The 20,922-nt window shown below is 50.7% G+C and overlaps 1 protein-coding gene across 2 annotated transcripts in view; it reads right to left on the reverse strand.

Annotated features, from left to right (window-relative positions):
- Positions 1-200: 200 nt before the first annotated feature.
- GPR153 (G protein-coupled receptor 153) overlaps positions 201-20,922 on the reverse strand; it is a 48,638-nt gene continuing 27,916 nt past the window's right edge. The window contains exons 4-7 of one of the 2 annotated variants that reach the window (XR_012155513.1): positions 10,843-11,032; positions 9,805-9,989; positions 6,763-7,604; positions 201-5,190 (exon numbers count right to left, since the gene is read on the reverse strand). Coding sequence is in view for 1 of the 2 variants with exons in the window: in XM_073316249.2 (XP_073172350.1) it covers positions 6,837-7,604; positions 9,805-9,989; positions 10,843-11,032 (1,143 nt within the window). In the remaining variant the exon portion in view is untranslated. Of the gene's footprint in view, positions 7,605-9,804; positions 9,990-10,842; positions 11,033-20,922 lie in introns of both variants that reach the window. The other variant, XM_073316249.2, reaches the window with a different exon arrangement.

The raw sequence follows: 20,922 nt of genomic DNA on the forward strand, positions 1-20,922 counted from the left end.
ATGGGACTTCTGCTGTTCCTTTCCAAGTGTGGGGTTTTCAAGAGTACCTCAGGAGCAGGAATTGCTTCCCACTGTTGCACTGGGGCAGGGTTATGAGAATGCAGAAAACTCTGGCCTGCACCTGAAGAAACAGAAATGAAGTGACGTGACAATGTATATACCAAGGAGTAGGATGAATGGAGTGTAAACAATACGGAAGGAATTTTTATTCAGTCCTTTACAAAGAGAAACCCTCAAGTTGTCAAAAAAGAGCAAACTACAAATGAATCAGAAATACTGTGAATAAAATGCTCTAAACTTTATACTTAAGACAAATCCACTTAGACCAATAGAAAGAATTGTTGCAAAGCATCAACCTCACTGACAGAAAGGAGATCTTACAAATGCATAGTACACACAGAACAGTTTAAAGAAGTAGTTTGAGTTCCAATAAAAGTACCTTATTGGCATTTACAAAACATCAGTCATTATTGTGCAATAAAAAGACATTGTCTAGTTATCCCGAAGACCAGAGCAGCCTTTGTATTCTTTTTTTTTTCTCCAAAATTCAGTAAAAATCAGGACTGGCTCTCTGTGATACGGTGGCACAAAACCCATTCTTTTCAGAACATGGCCTTTTGACACTACAAATAGTTAAAAAGATACAGTACTACAAATTGTTAACAACCGCTTAAAGCCTCGTTCTCCCCTGGTTAGAGGTGAAACACAAAGAGGTCACTGACAGAATTATTAACAAATGACCAGCATCAATATTTTTAATCCTTAAAGGCACAACATCACTTTCTGGTGGGGGAATTTTATCAATAGGAACAAAACACCCACCCAGACGCTCTGTTTAATCCCTTGTTTCTAAGTTTGTGGTTCTTTTTTTTTTATTGCAATTGAAAAATGAATTAGTTAGAATGGTTCATTTAAACATTGAGCATTCCAAATTATAAGCATGCCTCACACCTGTCCCCTAGACACAGAGACTCTCGTCCCTCACTTAACAGGAGAAATCTCATTCTCTGGGACCCTTTTGGTAAGAGCTCAAGACTGAGTATTCTTTGCTTATGACAATTAAGGATTCAAACGTGACACTGAAACCGGCTGTGTTTCTTTAATGTTTCATTCATGGCTCTGAAGTTTAAGTGAAGTAATGGCAGGGTCTGGATTGTTCTTTTACGGTCAGGGTTAGATTTGTCAAAAAGAAACACACCTCAAGGCCAACAGAATTCAACGGGTGGCTCCAATTTCAAACAAGTTGAATTTTGGTTCCAAATGCATTTTCTTTTCAGTCTAGTGCAGTTGACAACACTTTATCAGTCTAATTTAAATCAGTCCATTTCAGGAAAATGTACTTGCATTCGTATGCTTCAGCCCATCGATGGCACCACACAACTGCTGCCTTGTCTGTTGACTCTTTCACTGCAAAAGGCAGCAGAGTTTTCTGGCGATCTGTTATAGACTATTTCTTGCAGCGGAGGAGGAGTCTCACGCAAAGCAGATAGTTTAGCCACATGCTTTCCCTGGAATTCCTTCCCCATCAGTGCTGATTAACAAGGTACCAGGGGCTACACAGCTGCAGTTCAGTACTCTCACCATGCAGTGAATTGGGGCAGCTAACGGCACCCTTTAAGGAACTGGTAACAATGGTACTTTGCACTCAAAAGCACTTTTTCTTGAGGGATCACAGCCCCGTGAAAATGGCAAATGTTACTAAACTGCCACCACATCTGAGGAAACCGAGGCACAGAGGAGTGGTGACACCTCAGACAAGTCACTTTTCCAATGAGCGGCAGAGCCATGAACAGGATGGAGTCCTGCCTCGCAGCCCCTCTAGACCCAACAGGCCTCTCTGTGTGGAACAGGAAGGTCACCAGAGAGATGCTTTCTATTTACCCTCACCCCAGGGCAATCGGTGCTGTTGGGAAAGGAAATGGCAGAGAACTACAGGGCAAGGCAGAGGCCCTGGTCACTGTCTTGTCAGCTCTGCTGAGCATGCTGCTGACACCCTTCAGTGCTCGCTTGCGAGCTCGCAAAATCTCACTTACTAGAAAATAAATAGCCAGGGCACAGTGTCCCGTCAAAAGTGCTACTGGTAAATTTTCTATGGCATATGTATATTTTCTGTTCTTAGACAGCTCCTGCTAGCATCGGGGAATTTTATCTGAGAGTGTAGCTGGTCTAACTCAAAGAAATGCAAGAGTACATGAAACCAATACATGCATGTTACCATATTTTACAGTATATATCAGGTTACATTCACACAAGCATAACATCACAGACCAGGGAGGGAATGTCCCTCTTTATGCAGCACATGGGGACTGCCCGTGGAATATGGCATGCAGCTTGGGGCATCCCCATTCCAGGAGGCTAAAACAAATTGGAGGGGATCAAGATAGAGGGGGCCCAGAGCATGATAGGTTCAGAGGGGCTGCTGACCTAACCAGAAACACTGAAAGAGCTAAGTATGAATAACTCAGCAAAGAGATCAGTAAGAGGGGCGGCAGGGAACAGCCACAGTGTAAGTACTTGACAGGGAGCAGTACCAGTGAGTCAAGAGGAGAGCATGAGTTTATCAAAGGGAAAGTTTAGGGTGGAAGTCAGGACAACTGTCCTAACGATGTTGATTGGACTCTGGAAGAGTCTCCCCAGGGAAAGAGGGTCAGCACTTCACCGGGAATGGTCCCTTGAAATGTGTGTTAAAGCTAAACAATCTGTTCCACTTTGTATTAACCTGTAACACTGGGAATACCTTTCCCAGACCTGCAGAAGAGCTCTTTGTGGCTTGAAAGGGTCTCTCTCACCAACAGAAGTGGGTCCAATAAAGGATATTAGCACACCAGCCTCGTCTCTCTAATATCTGGGGGCCAACACAGCTACACAACACTGCAAGCAGTAGGTTCTATAGTCAACTGTGAACTTTTGCAACAATGATTCTCCCTCTGTTATAGGGTGCTATTAAAAAAACACAATATTTATCCCTTCCAAGCCATCTGGAAATGTCTATCCTTGGGCTCACAATCAGAAATGACGACCAGCTATATGGCTTCTGCTCCGCAAATGCAGACCCCAGGGTAAAAATGTCCGCCTACTTCCTGATAACCCCTCTAGGAGAGAAGAGAATTATGAACATCCTGGCTGCCGGGCAGAAAGGCCACAACTCCTCTTAGCAACTCGATGTACAACTTGCCACTTCTGTCCCTGCCACCTGCAATGGCTGGTGGTAGCTCCAGGGAGCACCACATAAAAATGGCAGGGAAATCCCGATGGCTCTTACCTCTCCCCAGCCCTCTAAAACAGCCTTTGGGGGACTGATTCCTAAAGGTGTTTAAAATACACTGCAATCCGAAACTAGGTGTTACTTGTTCACAGAACTCACCATGCTCCAGGCTTCCTACTTCCTGTAGCAAGTCAGCGAGGATTGGGAGTCAAGACTGCGGGGCTGTCCTCCTGGACCTCCTCCCTATGCGATTTGGGGGCAAGATGCTTCCTGTCTCTGTGCCTCAGGGCTACAGAGCAGCACCAGGTTAGCTAAAGTGATGTAGTTAAACTGGTACAAAAGGCTATTTGGTTTAAGCCAGGCTTATCTCAGTTTAGCTGAAATTGACTAGGAAGAGGGTTAAACTAAACTGGAATAAGCTACTACTGAACTGAAATAAAAGGGTCCACACAAGCAGGTGCAGGGCAGGGGCCCAGTCCTTACATCAGAGCTCACCCAATCCCAGGGGAAGCCATGCTGCACCATAAGCAGTCTGGACACAGACAAGGACTCTATCTCCCCATCAGTAAAATGGCCCAATTCACGTCTGTTTGCAAAGCACTCTGGCTCCTTAGGAGCGAGTGATGTGCTAAGCACTGCCAGGGAGTGTGTGTCGCGCAAACACAGATTTCAAGAAGCCCATGCTGAGGGAAGCAACAGAGAAGAATTGAAACTCTTTGTAAGCCAGACGCTGTAACTCTCAGCCCAGCCTGCACCCAGGAGTTGAAGAAGAGAGGGGGGGTTACAGCGAGAGAAACAGGAGTAACAGCCTGGAGGGTGGAAGTCAGTTTGGTGGGTGGATTAACTGATGGCCAGAAATGTCTGTATCAGAGGTGCAAGCCAACTGGAAAAGGAAACAAGGTGAGAACCAGCAGAAAGCCAGCCTCTCCCCCTACTCTGCCATCCGCTGATGCACGTAACAGGAAAGGGTGCTACTGTAGCAGGTGCATTTTGGCTGTGATGGGAGGAGCAAACTAGACTCTGCATGGGCAACTCTCAGTATTTTCCAGGGCACTGGAGGGGCTTGGGGAAATAATCAATGAATGTTTCCGTTTTCTCTCTGCCTGTAATAGGGGTTTTTTCCTATTAGCCTAAATTGTATCCCAGTTATGAACTGCAGTGCAGGGCAGCGAAGCCTTCCACAGCTCTGCACTGGTTCCAGGAGCTAGCAGCCAGCTTGGCAGTGCAGGGACATATGCATTGCAAGCGTTGGCTACACAATCAGTGCAGAGTGGCCTGCCACTGTGGTACCCGTGTTCAAGTGGAAAAGTCAAAGCAGAGATCCATTGTCGAGGCTCGGTTCCCCTATTAACAGCGTTCGGACTGTGGCTGGGAAGGGAACAGAAATGGCGATGCCAGATCCATGCTTCTGATTGCTGCAGTTGGAGAAGAAGAGGCATGTGGGGGCGGAGGGGTATACCAGTCATCACCAGCTTTCTTTTTTTGCACTTCAAACATTGCTTGTTATAGTTTTAAGGACACAGAAATTAGCTCCACAGAGTGAACCTGCCACTTTACCTTTAGCTTGTGTCTGTATCAGCCATGAAACCACAGGGCACAAGTTAGCGGGATTTCACACCATGAACCCAAAGGAGCAGAGGCACCAATTCTCCAGTCTCATGCAGTTCCAGAGCAACAAGACCGAGATCTGAATGAACGCACAAGAGCAATGGAGCCTCGTGTGAGCCCGCGCAACACATGGATCCTCGGGCTGGGGCAGAACCCCGTGAGCAGTCTCACTCTAGGAGCTACGACTCTCAGCCTCGGCAGTGAGTTATGAAGATGCACTAAGCGAATCACAGCTCTGTCTATAGTAACCGGCCACTACAGAATCCAGAAAACTGGGCCCACTTCACTTAGCCTGTATTAAAGGTGGCCTCTGCTCTTGGTCCACTGGAGCCAGTGTCATGAGCTGAGCAGGTACCAATCTTCTCCTTCTTTTTCCCCTAGAGAAATCAGGTATAAAATTTAATTCACAGAATTTAGAAAAAATAATAATGAGGGTTGGAGTATTACAGAATACTGAGCCCCTTTCCCCTTGCCGGGCCCTGGGCTCTCTATGCTTCGCAGCTTAGTTCGAGGCTATTAGTTCCCTTCCCCTGTGCCAGACAGTGGACACACATGCACCCCACACGTGCTCAAAAAGCAGCACGTAGACATTCGTAAGGGTCACTACGTCTCCCCACTAGAGAGAGTCCTAGTAAAACAAAGGAGCTCACAGAAAGTCTCCACCCCCGGCCCCCCCCAAATTCTCTCGCTAATATTTCTCCAGGCAGAACACAGTGATCCTGACTCCTCCGCGTTAGCTGCATTGTAGCAGAGCAGCAGGTTAACAGAGATGCCATTGAAATGGAAATGTCACCTCTTCTTCCCTCCTGACCCACCTCTCTGTGGCTCACAGGCAGTGCGGAGAAAGGACACAAGAGAGACACTGGTTTTGTGGGCGATTAACTCAGCCTCTCGCTGGCGACAAAAGCTTTTCAGTGCCTGCATTCTGCCGAGTGTATCAATGTTCCCTGCTAAACACACCCCATTCTTCTGCCCTCAGAAAGGCCTTGCCCTCAAATGCCGGGGGGGGGGGGGGGGAGGGTGAGGCTGAGTTTGTCACCCCAGAGCAATCTCTGGCTGGGTCTTGTTTTTACTCACATCAATAAGGGGAAGAAGAAAACACCCTAATTTTTTCTAAATGTCAAAACGGAATGTGTTGGCTCGGCTCGGGAGGCCTGGAGCAGCCTGGACGCTTTGCGGCGGCCCAGACGCACAACACGCGGCAGCAACAGCAGCAGCCGAGTGTTTTCTTACCTGCCACATGCTGAGCCCCATGTTCCAGCGGACTGTTATCCACTACACTCGGGACTACCCCAGCGCGCAGCCTGCTCCCAGAACACGAACACGGGCCCGGTCGCACGGTTCAACCCCCTTTCCCCAGAGAGAGAGGGAGCCCGGTCCTGGATAAGCGACACACCCACACACCAGCCCCGCGCTATTAGGCACTGTCGTGTCAGGCTACCGTGCCTTGGAGATAAGGCTGCCTCGCCTGGCGAGCCAGCCGCTCTGACTAAAACGAGAAACACCCTTCTTCGTCTCTAACGGAAACACGAGCCCAGCTTTCCACCCCAGCCTGAAGAGGAGGGTACCGCGTGTTAGCGATCCCTGGAGGAGACATGCTGCCCGTGTTACAGCTACTAACAAACACCAGGAGAGACTGTGGGGCTCCGCTAAACCCCCACCAGCCTTTTGCAGGCAGCGCAATCCTGCTGCCCGGGATAAAGCAGAGCATTCGCTCTGGGCTGCAGCACCCGCGCTGATCCCCCCACCCCGGGCGCCCCTGCCCTCCGCACATGGAAAGGGTCTGGAAGGACTGTGCTGTGGCTTTGTCCACCTGAGTAGGAATTGCAAACATTTTTACACCGCCCTCAGATCAGACCTTCCTCTAGCAAGTCTCTCTGCCTCCCTTTTTTCATGCATGAGAACGACATCGGATTTCTTTGGTGCTTTGCCCAGCTCCCGTTACTAACCCAAGACCCCAGCTGTGACCGACGTCGGGAAAGCCGCAGAAAACCAGCACCCGCGGCAGAGATGGCGCTGGGCCCTAGGAGGCCGAGCCGATGGAGTCGGAATGAAATGTGATATACCCAGACGAAGCAGAAGGGGAGCTTAAAAAGCTAGTGGTGCTTCCTTTGCTCCCACCTTTCTGCAGATTTTCCTGCTCCCCCCAGGAGATGCTCAAACTCGTCCGAAATCCCCCTGACTCGGAGCAGCTGCTGCCTGCTGGGCGGCTGTCCAGTGCCTGGGCCTCCCCTCGTTCGAAGGGAGTTTGTCCCCTGCAGGGGTCTCTGTTTCCCCCAGGAAAGAGGCACCTGGGGTCCTCCTGGGCGCGCAGAGGCCTGGGCACAGTGAGGCTGCAGCCCTTCCCCTGCGCCGAGAACCTGCGCAGCACCTGAGGCTCCCGCTCAAAGTCGGTCAGAGGGAAGTTGGAGCGCACACTGGCCTGGGGCGGAAAAGCCTCAGGGAGGAGGGAGACGGAAGACGAGCGCATGGGGCTTTTCCTGGGGCTGGCCAGGGGGCTCTCGTCAATGAAGTTCACCACTTCCTCCTTGCTGAAGCACTTGTACAGGTCCTCGCGGGAGAGCGGCTTGAGTGAGATGACGCTCTCGGCAGACTTCCGGCGCTTGCGGTAGGGGAGCCGCTCCTCGTGGTAGGAGGTCAGGCTGCTCCTCCTCCGTGCATGCCGCGGGATGAGGAGGTGGGCCAGCCCGGCCGCGTCCTCGCCTGCCCCCCAGCGCTGGAGGTAGGCTGAAATCTGGCCCGTAGTCCAAATGTCCGTTTCATCGTGAGAATAACGCCTCAGAGGCGGGACCTAGAGAAGAGGGGAGAAAGCAACACCACGGGTCAGCCTTCCCCGCCTGGCCTGGGAGCTTCGTCGTCAGAGCTACGGAATCACATCAAACAAAACATTCACGGCATGTCAGTGACTTGCTGCTGGATACAAACAGATCAGAGAAAGTCCTGACTGCCTGGTGCTCCTGCCGGAGGCCTGGGCAAGCTGGACGCAGCTGAGGGCCAAGCAGTGCTCTCAGCAAGTCTCAGCGCAGAGACGCGTTGAGCATCTATGGTGCTTCCTCAAGAATTTTCCATGCGGGTGGCACAGGGAGGGTCTAACCCCTGGGGAGAGGTTCCAAAGGGTCCCCAGAGCTGCCGCCAGTGCCCTGCTGGTGGCACCATGACTGAAGCTAAGGCTGAGAAGAACATCCCGTTCGAAAGCCACGTGCTTCCAGCTGACCCCTGCTGAGTCACTGTGCTATGGCGTGATCTCCCACGCTGCACAGGGGCGGGATGGCGCGATGGACAGGACACTGGACAGGGACTCAAGAAACCTGGGCTCTGCTCCTGGCTCCAATGCTAGCTCTCTGTTTGACCTGGGGCAAAATGCTTCTCCTCTCTGGTCTGCGTTCCCCTCCCACCCTGGGTCTGTTGGGATGATACGTTCTTTGGGGCTGTGTGTGAACAGTGCCTGGCCCAGTGGGTACAGGTCTCAGATGGACTACTGCAGTGCAAATGAATAACTGATTGCTGGGAAATAGAGAAAGTGGAAACAGAACAGGCGCACACAAGAGCAGTGAACCCGTCTGCCCAACTTCTTGTATTCGCAGCTGCTCCAATTTTAAGTAAGCCTGTAAAGTTTTAGGACTCAACACAGGTTCGGGGTGTCGCTGCTACCGCAAAGTGATTCTGAGGGAATGATGCTGACGTCTGTCGGTTCCACCGGGTCTCAGAAGCAGGCAGTAAAATACAGAGCAAGTCGATTACACACAGCCTTTTGTAGGACCCTCTCTCAAGCTGTTTTGCATGCAATAAAAGACAGTCTAGAGGTGTGTCATTTGGACAAGGCCTCATCTTGCCCAATGTACTTTGCTGTTTTAAAGGCAGAGTCTGGAATCACAGCAAATCTGCTGTGGACAGATTCAGAGTGTGCTGTACCCTGGTGGTGTGAGCTCCATTTCAGAAAAGTCAGGAGCATGCCACAAGGGGAGCTCCAGCCAGCTGTTCTTGGGCCGAGACCCCGAAGTGTGCGCAGCCTGATTGGTGCAAGCAACGTCCAAAAGTTAATTTGACATTTACAAGGAAACTCCACATATCCTTCAAAATTGGACGAGCAGAGTGAATTGACGTACTCCAGGCTGAACTCCTGACCAACATTAAACCTTTTCTTACAAGTGATTGTGTGGAGCAGCCGGAGTGCAATGGGACAGCTGTGAAAATCGGTCATGCCCTAGCAAATCCTGACTGATTTTCCACCAATCAGAATGTGACACATTCTGGCAGGTTTGTAATTAATGTTTATAAAAACTTCCAATAAATGAATTATTACTTGTCAATTGTTTAATTCCTCAGGGCTGCCCTTCTTCGGTGTGGTCAGCACTATAATCAAGTATACTAAAAAAAAATACAAACAGAATAAAGTGGGGGAGGGGAGGTTTGCATCTTACAAGGTCTCGGATCAATGCGAGAGCATACAACAGCAAAGCAGCCTAAGCAAAGGTCAAGCAAGGTCTCACCTAGGGGTCAGCGAGCCAAGGGACAGTTACTTTGCCCAGGGACTTTAAACGGCTCCAGTAAAGGCCAGTCCATCTTTTATAAAGTTACTTTGCTCGCTTTCACCTGTCTCCTGCTCATCCTTTGCTGCGCTGCCTTCACCCACTAACTTTCCACCGAAATCCATGGACTGGTAAGACGTGCTCATCAACACAGCACTCACTGGGCTCTTCCTGGCTGTGCCTGGGACACAGGGCAGGCAAGCCAGTGCTCTCTGTCGGGACACTCGATAGCAGGCAAGGTACATTCCCAAACCGGACAGACATGGACTGTCCAACAGGAGTGAGCTGAATGTGCCTGGACACACCTGCCAGCACTGCAGGCCCCCATTGCACCTGAAATGCTGAGCCACAGCCAAGCGATTCGCACTTTTTTTTATTGCTTTGTAGGCACTTTCTCTTTCCAAGAGCATGTCCCAAGACTGCTCGGAGGGGAAGGCTGCTGCCCATCCCGGAGCCCATTACCTGCAGATACTGCATTTTGTTCTCCTGCACCGATCGCACAGGGTACACCTGAGGGATTCCTCTCTCTAGTGCTGAGAAGTCGTACTTGGCAATGTGCTCCAGCGCTAAGATGTCCCCGCCGTAGTTATAGTCGTAAGGCCTCTCATACATCAGGTCGGTGTGAATTGCACCATCCAGGCTCGTCTCTGCAAGGGGTTGGTGTCAGAATTAGTTTGGAACAGAAATTAGCACGTGCAATTGAGACCCAGGAGGGAGACGTGGTGCTCTGGTGGGCAGAGCTCTGCTAGCGGGGTCTAGGCAGGAGATTCTCCAGCGATACCCAGGGGGCTACGTCATCGACTGTTCTTAGCCCGAGGAGCCAGGGTCGCTGGTTCGCTCAGGGAAAAATTAAAATGAATTTCCAGCCCAATCCCACGTGCCTCTCCTGGAGGGACAGAGATGAGGCTGAGGGAAGGGACTCACGCCCCAGGGCTGCACACGGGATGGGCTTTAGAGGGCAGCAGGACTGCACGGAGACACTCGTGACTGCAGAGCCCGGCAGCTACAGCGGCGAAGGATGGGGTGGTTTCAGAACATGCATCACTAAGGAGCGCCCATTCAGGGATGGGTACAGTGCCCCACTAGAGCCACCGCTGGCATCATGGAGGGCTGCCATGCCCGTCCAGGCTGCACCCCCACTTGTGCGCCAACCCTACCCGCGGGAGGGCGGAAGAATGTGGCGCAGTGACACTTAATGGCATGTGGGTGCCTGGTAACTCCAGACAGGAGGAGACTCCTGGCAAGTGACCCGCTTGCCCACCACCATGCTTGGAATCATCTTAGTTATGTCTGGCTTTGGCATTTGCAGCCACTTCATTGCCCATCGCTCAGCCCTCTCTACCCCCATGTTAAAACACAGAGGGTGCATTGTGACTGGCACAGCCCGCCGCTCTGCAGACACGGGACAAGCACCCAGGGGAGGGGTAGTGTGGCGGACACAGGCTGGCCCAGGCAGCTACCCAGGGCATGCATCACGTATCAGCACATGCTCGCTCTCACCTTCATCTGCGTCGTCGTTGGACATGATGGCCACGCACTTCTCCCAGATGGATCGTACGTCTGCTCGGTAGCGATCACAGGCCCAGAGGAAGAGGGGAAGGAGCAGGGACTGGATGACCGAGCACCAGAGAACACACACCACCATCCAGTTGTAGGACACGTCAGACTTCAGGCTGGCAAAGCTCACCACCTGGGACATCAAAACCCCAGTGCGTTAGTTACTCAGCACGGCCCCCAGACTGGCCTGTCCCATCGACTCAGGGCCTGTGTGGGACGCAGAGGTTAGTGCTGTGCTCTGCACAAAAAGCGGCCCAGGTTGGAGCCCCAGGCCGGCTGGCTGGCAGAATGCTGTGGAGATCTGGCCCGGGGCTAGCCCTAGGCACTGCTTTTCAGCAGACCCAGCTCCTGGTCCCTGGGCTGGCGGATAACTGCTCTGGGCAGGCTCCAAATGGAGCCCTACACAGCCCCGCAACCCAGAAGCCTCCATAGGGTTGGGCAAGTCCTCAGCATTCAAGCCGAGCATCCCAACCCTGTCTTCCCTTCTCCAGGAAGCGGAGGGCAGGGACACCTGGGAGGCCCCGGTACCCAGCACACACAGCTGCTCTGAAGGCCCGGCCTGCACTGCTGGGTGTTGCGTTTGGAGGGCGGTTCTTACAGCTGCCACATCAGGGCCTTGCTCAGGGAGCGTCACGGTCCAGCCGGCATTCTCCGTCACTCTCTGCATCAGCCACTGTCTGGTGCCGGGACACTCCTGAGCGCTCAGCATCTCTGTTAACACCGAAACAGGCCTTCGTGCACCTGATCCAACTGGGTAACCACCGCTTGGGGTGGGGTGAGTCTGGAAGAGGGGCCCTGCTAACCGGCCTTCTCAGCTTTGCTCAGCAACCTGTGAAAGCCTCCAGGCACCTGGCAACCTGCTCCTGTCAAATCCATACGAGATCCCAAAGCCCAGAGCAGCCTTGCCAAGTGGGGCACACTCAGTTCCAAGCCTGCAGCGCCCCTCAGAGAACAAAGCCTCTGTCTGCAGCTGCCTCAGCTTGGGCCCAGTTTCCAGACCCCCCTTGGCACACACGTTGCTTGATGCAGGGGCACTGCCCTGATGTCACCATCCCACTTGTGACATCATCGCTAGTCTCAGGAGAAGGCTTATGAGGTCATCAGGAGGATGAAGGGAACAAGCAGCAGGGTCCAGAGAACCCAGAAGGGACAAGAACTATGGTGAACAGGAGCAGTGGGAGATGTGCCCCAGGGGAGATTCCCAGCCCCCGCCAGCGCAGCGGGCTCCGAGATAGCGGCTTGCATGCGAACGGAGCAGGAGAGTCTTTCACACCTTGCGCTAGTAGCTCAGCGTCCCCAGCGTAATTCACGCGGGACAGTGGCGCAGCCCCCCCCAGCTACCTCCAGCAATACCAGGCTCGCCGAGAGCAGCACTGACCAGGGCTGCAGCTGGCAGAGGTTAGAGGGCAGCGACCCTGCTGCCATCAGCCGCAATGCAGGCAAACAAGCATCTGCCCTTTCTCCAACATTTGCTTCCAGGGTCTTTAAAGTTCAGTTCAGTTCTGAGTCACTCATGCAGGAGTTTCCCTCTCCCTTGCTTCCCAAGCACCAGAGCTCCCTCGATCGTTCTCAAGCTCCCCACACACAGATTCACGGGCATTAGCCACTGCTCCATCCCGTCAATGTGGGATTTCACCATCCCTGCCTGGTCAGAGGGAAGCAGTGTGTGTCCAGGTGCAAAGCCCCTGCTAAATCCTCCTTGAGTGGAGAGAGTGAGGAGAAAGGCAGACTTCTCCTCATCCGAGAGCCTGGTTTCCATGGGGGCTCAGCCCCCCAACTCCAGCTGAAGGCAATGGAGCTGTGCACATGCAGCATTGCGGAGGATCAGGCAGACAGGTGAGACCGAGGAGGCTTTGCATCGTACTAAGCTCCATGATACTTACTGGGGTGGTTTTGTGTTTACCCAGAGGAACTCCTGTACAAGCTTTGCAGCATCAGTCTGCTGGTAGCAACCTCCCTCTCCACCCCCCACACTCATCAGCCAATCAAACCACTGCTGAGCAGCTGAAATGCCATGCTGGTCTCTCTGCGGCTCCTGTTATCGAACGACGATTACACAAAAGTCATACACGAGGGACTCCCCATCAGCCACACAAGTTCAAACAGCCTTTTGCAGGCACGGCGCCCCCAACCACTCACCCTGGCATAGGGAGGAGGCTGGCTGCAGAACCACATCCCCTCTTAACACACCTGCCTCCTCCAGCCAGAATTAACGGCAGCCACCCCGACCTTTACGAGGGCACCACACGCCAGAAAGCAGGCAGCTCACGCAGCCACTCTGCCGGCAGCAGGGCAGGGACCTCCCTTCAGTGATGTGCAGACACAGTCAAGACCATCCTTCTGACCCAGAGCTGTACGGACGGACTCAAACACCATGCTCCGGGCTCACATGCAGCCAGTTTTCTCAGTGTCTGGGAGCTCAGTCTGCAAAATATAAAGCACTTGGCTGTGCTTTCCCAGACACAAGATTGACAAGAAAATGACACAGGCCAGCTCCAGTCAGATCACCCGCCCTGACAGTGGGGCTGCCGACGACACCCTCCTCTCCTATCCCATGGGACACCCTTCCGCCTCCAGCAGAGCAAGACCAGAACTGACAACTCTTGCCCAGTTTCAGCCAAGCACTGCTAATCCAGCTTGACACACGTGCTGGCTATTAGGCAGCTCCCTGCTCCTGCAGAATTTGGAGAGAAGACTGCGGACTCTGGACAGAACTTCGAACACTCTGTCGGCTTCTTGGGACAGTAAAAATTAGATTAAAAGAGGGCACATTGTCAGGGCCCTGGCGATCCTAAAAAATGCACGTGCTGGTTCTCAGCCTGCGACCCAAGCCCTGCACAGCAAACACCCTCCCGCAGAGAGTATTTTTCCTGTTTTAATGCCCAAACGTAGCAATTATTCAATCTTTCCCCCTCGCTCCCAAAGGCAGAGCATTTCAGTGGCTTTTAGAAGCGGAAAACAAGGGTTACGTTCAGAGCAAGCACACGCTCGGGGTTCAGTACACTGACTCTGCTAAGCGCACTTCATGCAAACTGCAGCAAAGATGCAATAAAATTATTAATGCCGAAGGAGCTGCTGTGTAACAATAAGGGTACGGAGATGTACCAGGTTTATGAACAGTGAGTGTGACCAAGTCAGCGAGGGGAAGTTCTTCTGTACTGGACAATAAGAATTTCCTGTATGAATGTGTTGATCTAGCTTAAGAAGAAGAACAAACAGAAACGCAAGCACATATTCTCCCCGGATAAGCAACCTCCCACCAAGCACTGACTAACAGACTAACACGGCTGTTCCTCTGAAACCTGTCATTATGCAAGGCACTGCATTTAGCCGTATGGAGTGGAAATCTATCAACTGCATGAAGAAACTTGTACAGATACAGACAGACATCATCTTCCTTTCCAAATGCAAACAGATGGACATCGTACCAAAAGGACTGAAGGTCAAAAATCCATTACAATCTACATACCACACAGACTATGCTGACAGCTTGTGCCTCACGCTCTCAAAGAAACTGCGGAATCACCTGATCAAGATCCTCTACAGCAAACAGGGAAAGATTAAGAATGAGCTCTCAAAAATGGATACTCTCATAAAGAACCAACCTTCCACACAAACTTCCTCGTGGCTGGATTTTACTAAAACTAGACAAGCCATTTACAACGCACACTTTGCTTCTCTACAAAAGAAAAAAGACACTAAACTTTCTAAACTACTACATGCTACAAGGGGCCACAGCAATGGTTCCCTCACCCCACCTAGCAATATTGTTAACCTATCCAACTATACTCTCAGCCCAGCAGAAGCAGCTGTTCTATCTCGGGGACTCTCCTTCTGCCCCTCCACCCCCACGAACATGATACAGTTCTGTGGTGACCTAGAATCCTATTTTCGACGTCTCCGTCTCAAGGAATATTTCCAAAATACCTCTGAACAACATACTAATCCACAGAGGTCTCCCTGCCAACACTACAGAAAGAGGGATTCTAGATGGACTCCTCCTGAAGGTCGAAACAGCAGACTGGACTTCTACATAGAGTGCTTCCGCCGACGTGCACGGGCTGAAATTGTGGAAAAGCAGCATCACTTGCCCCATAACCTCAGCCATGCGGAACGCAATGCCATCCACAGCCTCAGAAACAACTCTGACATCATAATCAAAAAGGCTGACAAAGGAGGTGCTGTTGTCATCATGAATAGGTCGGAATATGAACAAGAGGCTGCTCGGCAGCTCTCCAACACGAGTTTCTACAAGCCATTACCCTATGATCCCACTGAGAGTTACCAAAAGCAACTACAGCATTTGCTCAAGAAACTTCCTGAAAAAGCACAAGATCAAATCCGCACAGACACACCCCTGGAACCCCGACCTGGGATATTCTATCTACTACCCAAGATCCATAAACCTGGAAATCCTGGGCGCCCCATCATCTCAGGCATTGGCACCCTGACAGCAGGATTGTCTGGCTATGTAGACTCCCTCCTCAGGCCCTACGCTACCAGCACTCCCAGCTACCTTCGAGACACCACTGACTTCCTGAGGAAACTTCAATCCATCGGTGATCTTCCTGATAACACCATCCTGGCTACTATGGATGTAGAAGCCCTCTACACCAACATTCCACACAAAGATGGACTACAAGCCGTCAAGAACACTATCCCCGATAATGTCACGGCTAACCTGGTGGCTGAACTTTGTGACTTTGTCCTTACCCATAACTATTTCACATTTGGGGACAATGTATACCTTCAGATCAGCGGCACTGCTATGGGTACCCGCATGGCCCCACAGTATGCCAACATTTTTATGGCTGATTTAGAACAACGCTTCCTCAGCTCTCGTCCCCTAAAGCCCCTACTCTACTTGCGCTATATTGATGACATCTTCATCATCTGGACCCATGGAAAAGAAGCCCTTGAGGAATTCCACCATGATTTCAACAATTTCCATCCCACCACCAACCTCAGCCTGGTCCAGTCCACACAAGAGATCCACTTCCTGGACACTACAGTGCTAATAAACAATGGCCACATAAACACCACCCTATACCGTAAACCTACTGACCGCTATTCCTACCTGCATGCCTCCAGCTTTCACCCTGACCACACCACACGATCCATCGTCTACAGCCAAGCTCTGCGATACAACCGCATTTGCTCCAACCCCTCAGACAGAGACAAACACCTACAAGATCTCTGTCAAGCTTTCTTACAACTACAATACCCACCTACAGAAGTAAAGAAACAGATTGATAGAGCCAGAAGAGTTCCCAGAAGTTACCTACTACAGGACAGGCCTAACAAAGAAAATAACAGAACGCCACTAGCCGTCACCTTCAGCCCCCAACTAAAACCCCTCCAACGCATTATTAAGGATCTACAACCTATCCTAAAGGATGACCCAACACTCTCACAAGTCTTGGGAGACAGGCCAGTCCTTGCCTACAGACAGCCCCGCAACCTGAAGCAAATACTCACCAACAACCACATACCACACAACAGAACCACTAACCCAGGAACTTATCCTTGCAACAAAGCCCGTTGCCAATTGTGCCCACATATCTATTCAGGGGACACCATCACAGGGCCTAATAACATCAGCCACACTATCAGAGGCTCGTTCACCTGCACATCCACCAATGTGATCTATGCCATCATGTGCCAGCAATGCCCCTCTGCCATGTACATTGGTCAAACTGGACAGTCTCTACGTAAAAGAATAAATGGACACAAATCAGATGTCAAGAATTATAACATTCATAAACCAGTCGGAGAACACTTCAATCTCTCTGGTCACGCAATCACAGACATGAAGGTCGCTATCTTAAAACAAAAAAACTTCAAATCCAGACTCCAGCGAGAAACTGCTGAATTGGAATTCATTTGCAAATTGGATACTATTAATTTAGGCTTAAATAGAGACTGGGAGTGGCTAAGTCATTATGCAAGGTAGCCTGTTTCCTCTTGTTTTTTCCTACCCCCCCCCCCCCAGATGTTCTGGTTTAACTTGGATTTAAACCTGGAGAATGGTCAGTTTAGATGAGCTATTACCAGCAGGAGAGTGAGTTTGTGTGTGTATGGGGGTGGGGGGGATGTGAGAAAACCTTGATCTATGCAGGAAATAGCCCGACTTGATTATGTAAAGAGTTGTCACTTTGGATGGGCTAGCACCAGCAGGAGAGTGAATTTGTGTGGGGGGGTGGAGGGTGAGAAAACCTGGATTTGTGCTGGAAATGGCCCACCTGTTGATCACTTTAGATAAGCTATTACCAGCAGGACAGTGGGGTGGGAGGAGGTATTGTTTCATGATTTCTGTGTGTATATAAAGTCTGCTGCAGTTTCCACGGTAAACATCTGATGAAGTGAGCTGTAGCTCACGAAAGCTCATGCTCAAATAAATTGGTTAGTCTCTAAGGTGCCACAAGTCCTCCTTTTCTTCAAGCACTGTGGGTGGCAGTTACAAGGCAATGGCCTACTTCCAGGCCGAAGGGCACAGCTGGCTTGCCAGGCTGGGAACTAGAGAGCAAAGGACAGTAAAGAGTTAAAAAGCTCTTCTCTGGAGAAGATGGGTCAATGAGTTCTAACAGGAAGACAAGCTGTCAGCCCTCCCTGGGAGATTGGCCTTTCCAGACCCAGGGAAGGGTAAGCCTCAGGGAGAGGCAGATATGCGCAGAGGTTGGTTTATTGCTTTTAAGACCTGTTTTCTCTGACATGCTTTTGTTCTAGTAAATTATACTTTGCCTTAAGGAGGGGGTCAGTTCACCGGTTATCGCTGTCATCACCCGGGAGGGAACAGACTGCAGGATACGACCCAAGTCAGATCTGCCGAGGCAAGCCTGGTTAGTACCAAGGGAATGCCAGGCAGGGCCCAGTCTGCGAATGGCAAAACCACGTGATTCCGCCCAAGCCAGGTGATGCCTCGAGGCTGGGGGCAGGGGCACTCCACGAGCTGAGGAGGGTCAGAGGTGCTGATTGCCTGATAACTGTGCAAATCCCGCCCCCCACCTCCAATCTCCAAATCCATACAAGCGAGGCAAACTGAAATGCTTTCTAGGTTTCCTACTCTGGCAAACGGCTCCATGCTCTCCCCCCATCTGCTGGAAAGGACATGGGGCCCATAGGTCATAGGCAGTGCCCCAAGTTGGTGTCATTCTCATCAACGGTCCAAAATCTTACATGGGAAATCATGATTATTCCACCAAGGTCTCTCTTCATGGGACTGCCCCCTCCCACTCATTAGCTGCTCCAGAGCACTTTGTAGCATCTTGGAGATGGCAGCTAACACCAGCCTGCAAGTGAATGCAAACATTCGGCTGTCTCCTCTCTATGTGAACTTGCTCAATGCACTTGGAGCCTCCTGGCTATGGGGAGAGGGGATGTTCACAGCACCCTTGCTAGGCTGGATACACAGCGATTTGGTCTGAATCCCGCAAGCTCACTGAAGCCCTCACTTGTCTATCCAGAAAAAACCCTAGGTGCATGGTCAAGTTAAGCACGCGCTTAAGCACTTTCCTGAATCGGGGCATGAAAGAGCCCATTCATCTACGCCCACCCTGCAAGGCTGGAATGACTTTTTGCATGTCAAAAGTGTCGCCTGCCTCCCATCTACCTCTCTGAGCTTTCCCCACACTGGATTCCAGATGGCAGACAGCAAGTCTGTACTGCTGGGGTTAGGAGTTATTAACGTGTTGCTGCTGAAACAAAAGGTTTATTAAATTAAAACAACCCCGCTGCAGCATGTAGAGGCCATTTTCCCAGTGGGCTGGCGTGTCTACTGCCAGTTCCAGAGCCAATGAGCTGCACGCAACCACGGCCGGCCAGCCCTGTAGCACAAACCACCCAGTTATGAATGTTTCAGAATTTGGAAAAGAAAAATACAGCCAGAATATGCAAACTGATTCATATTAATCAAGACCAACTATAGTGCTTCCCCCTGTTAATTAATGGATCATTAGCATAATGGTGTAAGTCAAATTCATATTAACTTAATCTGATCTTTATAAATTGCTTAACATCGCCTGGCATGGAGTATCAGCATCCTCACTGTTTGTTAAATCCTGCTTCAAGTAACATCACGAATGGGCTGCAAGGCAAGAGCAAATTCATGCTGGAGGAGGGGAGGCTGGCTTGCTCACCAGGGCAGCATTTGCATTTTTAACTTCGCTTACATAAAAATCAGTTTCGTGCTCGTCAGAGGTGCCCGATCGACAGTTTTGGACACTGCCGCCTATTTGTACCAGGTGTATCGGTCCCCAGGGCAGAAAGAGCACAGGCCACAGCTGTGCAAATTCCACACTCACACCCCAACATGCCTCAGCGGGGCTAGGAGTAACATGCCCTGAAGACTGGGAGTGATCTGCAGTTGGATCTGTCTGTATGGCACCCAGCACAATGGGCCCTGACCATGATCTCTAGGTATTACGTCTTCCTAGGTGGCATCTCCATTCCTGGAGATTTGCAACCACGGTAGCTCAAATCCTCTGCTAATCTCTGTGGATGAATAGTCCACCCAGGATACCACACCATCCATCCAAGATCGTCTTTTCTGCCTCCTGTTCACCATTAGCTTCCCTTTTCAGTGCCCGTAAACATGCGGTGTCCGCTGAACCTTTTGCAATGTGCCCTGCAAATCCAATCTTTGTTTTCGTAAGATCGCTTACTAGCATCTGCTGAGTTCCAGTGCTGCTGACAATACCCTGCAGTATCCTGAACGAACCTTATGGAATTAAGATAAATCTTATTGAACTAGAGTTAATATCTTTGGGTATATTGTATTAAAAATGCAGGTGTGTATGTGTTATTGTGGCATTGAATGTACCCTCTCTAGCAGGGAGGGAAATGCTAATGTACTGCCTCCATTATCAACCCCTGGAAGCCCCCCTTCCAGGGAGATGTAGGTACTAGCTCAAACTGTATTCTCCAGGGAAGAAAGGGTTCTTAGATAAATATCCTGGTTTGAAACTAGCTCAGAGCCTTCTCCCTGATCCAGCCAATGGACAAGGCCCCAATCCTTAGGGTAGGGGTGGAAGGACTGGGGGCTAGTTCTGAGCTGAGGCTGTGTTGACCTTGTGGCCACAAGGAAACCCAGGGGTGGGGTGCTGACGGACAGCTCCTGCCAGAATCCAAGTTAGGGTTGGGATGAACCCTGGTAAGATTATTTGTATGCATGCAGGTTCTCTTATTGTCTTTAATATGCTTTCTCTGTAATGCTTTTTACCTTAAGAATAAAGCAGGCCTCATGGGGAGTGCTGTGTGCTACCATATAACTGTCGCAGTTACACCTGTTAACTGTCTCAGAAGAGAAAGTGAGCAGGTGTCCTTGGCCCACCTTGTCTGTGCTGAGAATTACACAGAGTAGGCAGGGAACTGTGCAGCATGGAAACATCCCAGTCAGGAGGGAGAAGGGCATAGGTCTCTGCCCAGAAGGGCAACAGCTGGGGAGGCGGAAGTCTGAGAGCGGGTGCCCATGTTGGATTGCTAAGGGAATATCCAGGTGCAGTTGCCCTGGATGGTGACACCCACCATCTCTAATACTTCCTCATTGGTTACAGTCTAGCCAGGATATCTTCAGAATTATTCTATACCACCATAATTCAAAGGATTGGGTTTATTTTTAATTACTGATTGTTTGAATGTCCAAGTTTCACAGCCAAAGTTTAACACAGACCAACTGTACGTTTTAAGAGAATAAGTCTTCAGATGTATATCCCATCTCATCAGACTGTTATGCTTCCAGAATCTCTTCTGGTTTTGCTATTCTGGTGCTGACTTCAGTATCTGATTGTTCATCTTCTGTAACGATGCTTCCTAAACAGCAATAATTTCTCACTTGCTGCATGGCGGCTTCATTCACTGGAACCTTGCATGTTTCCCAGGTTCTTTGTGCACCGTGCTAGTTTTTGTCTTGTCCATATTCAACTCCAGACCCGATTCTTCGCCGTAGTCATGTGTCACCTCCACTAACTTCATCAGAGCGTCTTCTGAAGCAGCCAGCAGCACTTGCCCTCTGCACAGCGAATGGTG

The sequence above is a fragment of the Lepidochelys kempii genome, chromosome 18 (genome assembly GCF_965140285.1).
Source record: "Lepidochelys kempii isolate rLepKem1 chromosome 18, rLepKem1.hap1, whole genome shotgun sequence".
Taxonomy (NCBI): Eukaryota; Metazoa; Chordata; order Testudines; family Cheloniidae; genus Lepidochelys; species Lepidochelys kempii.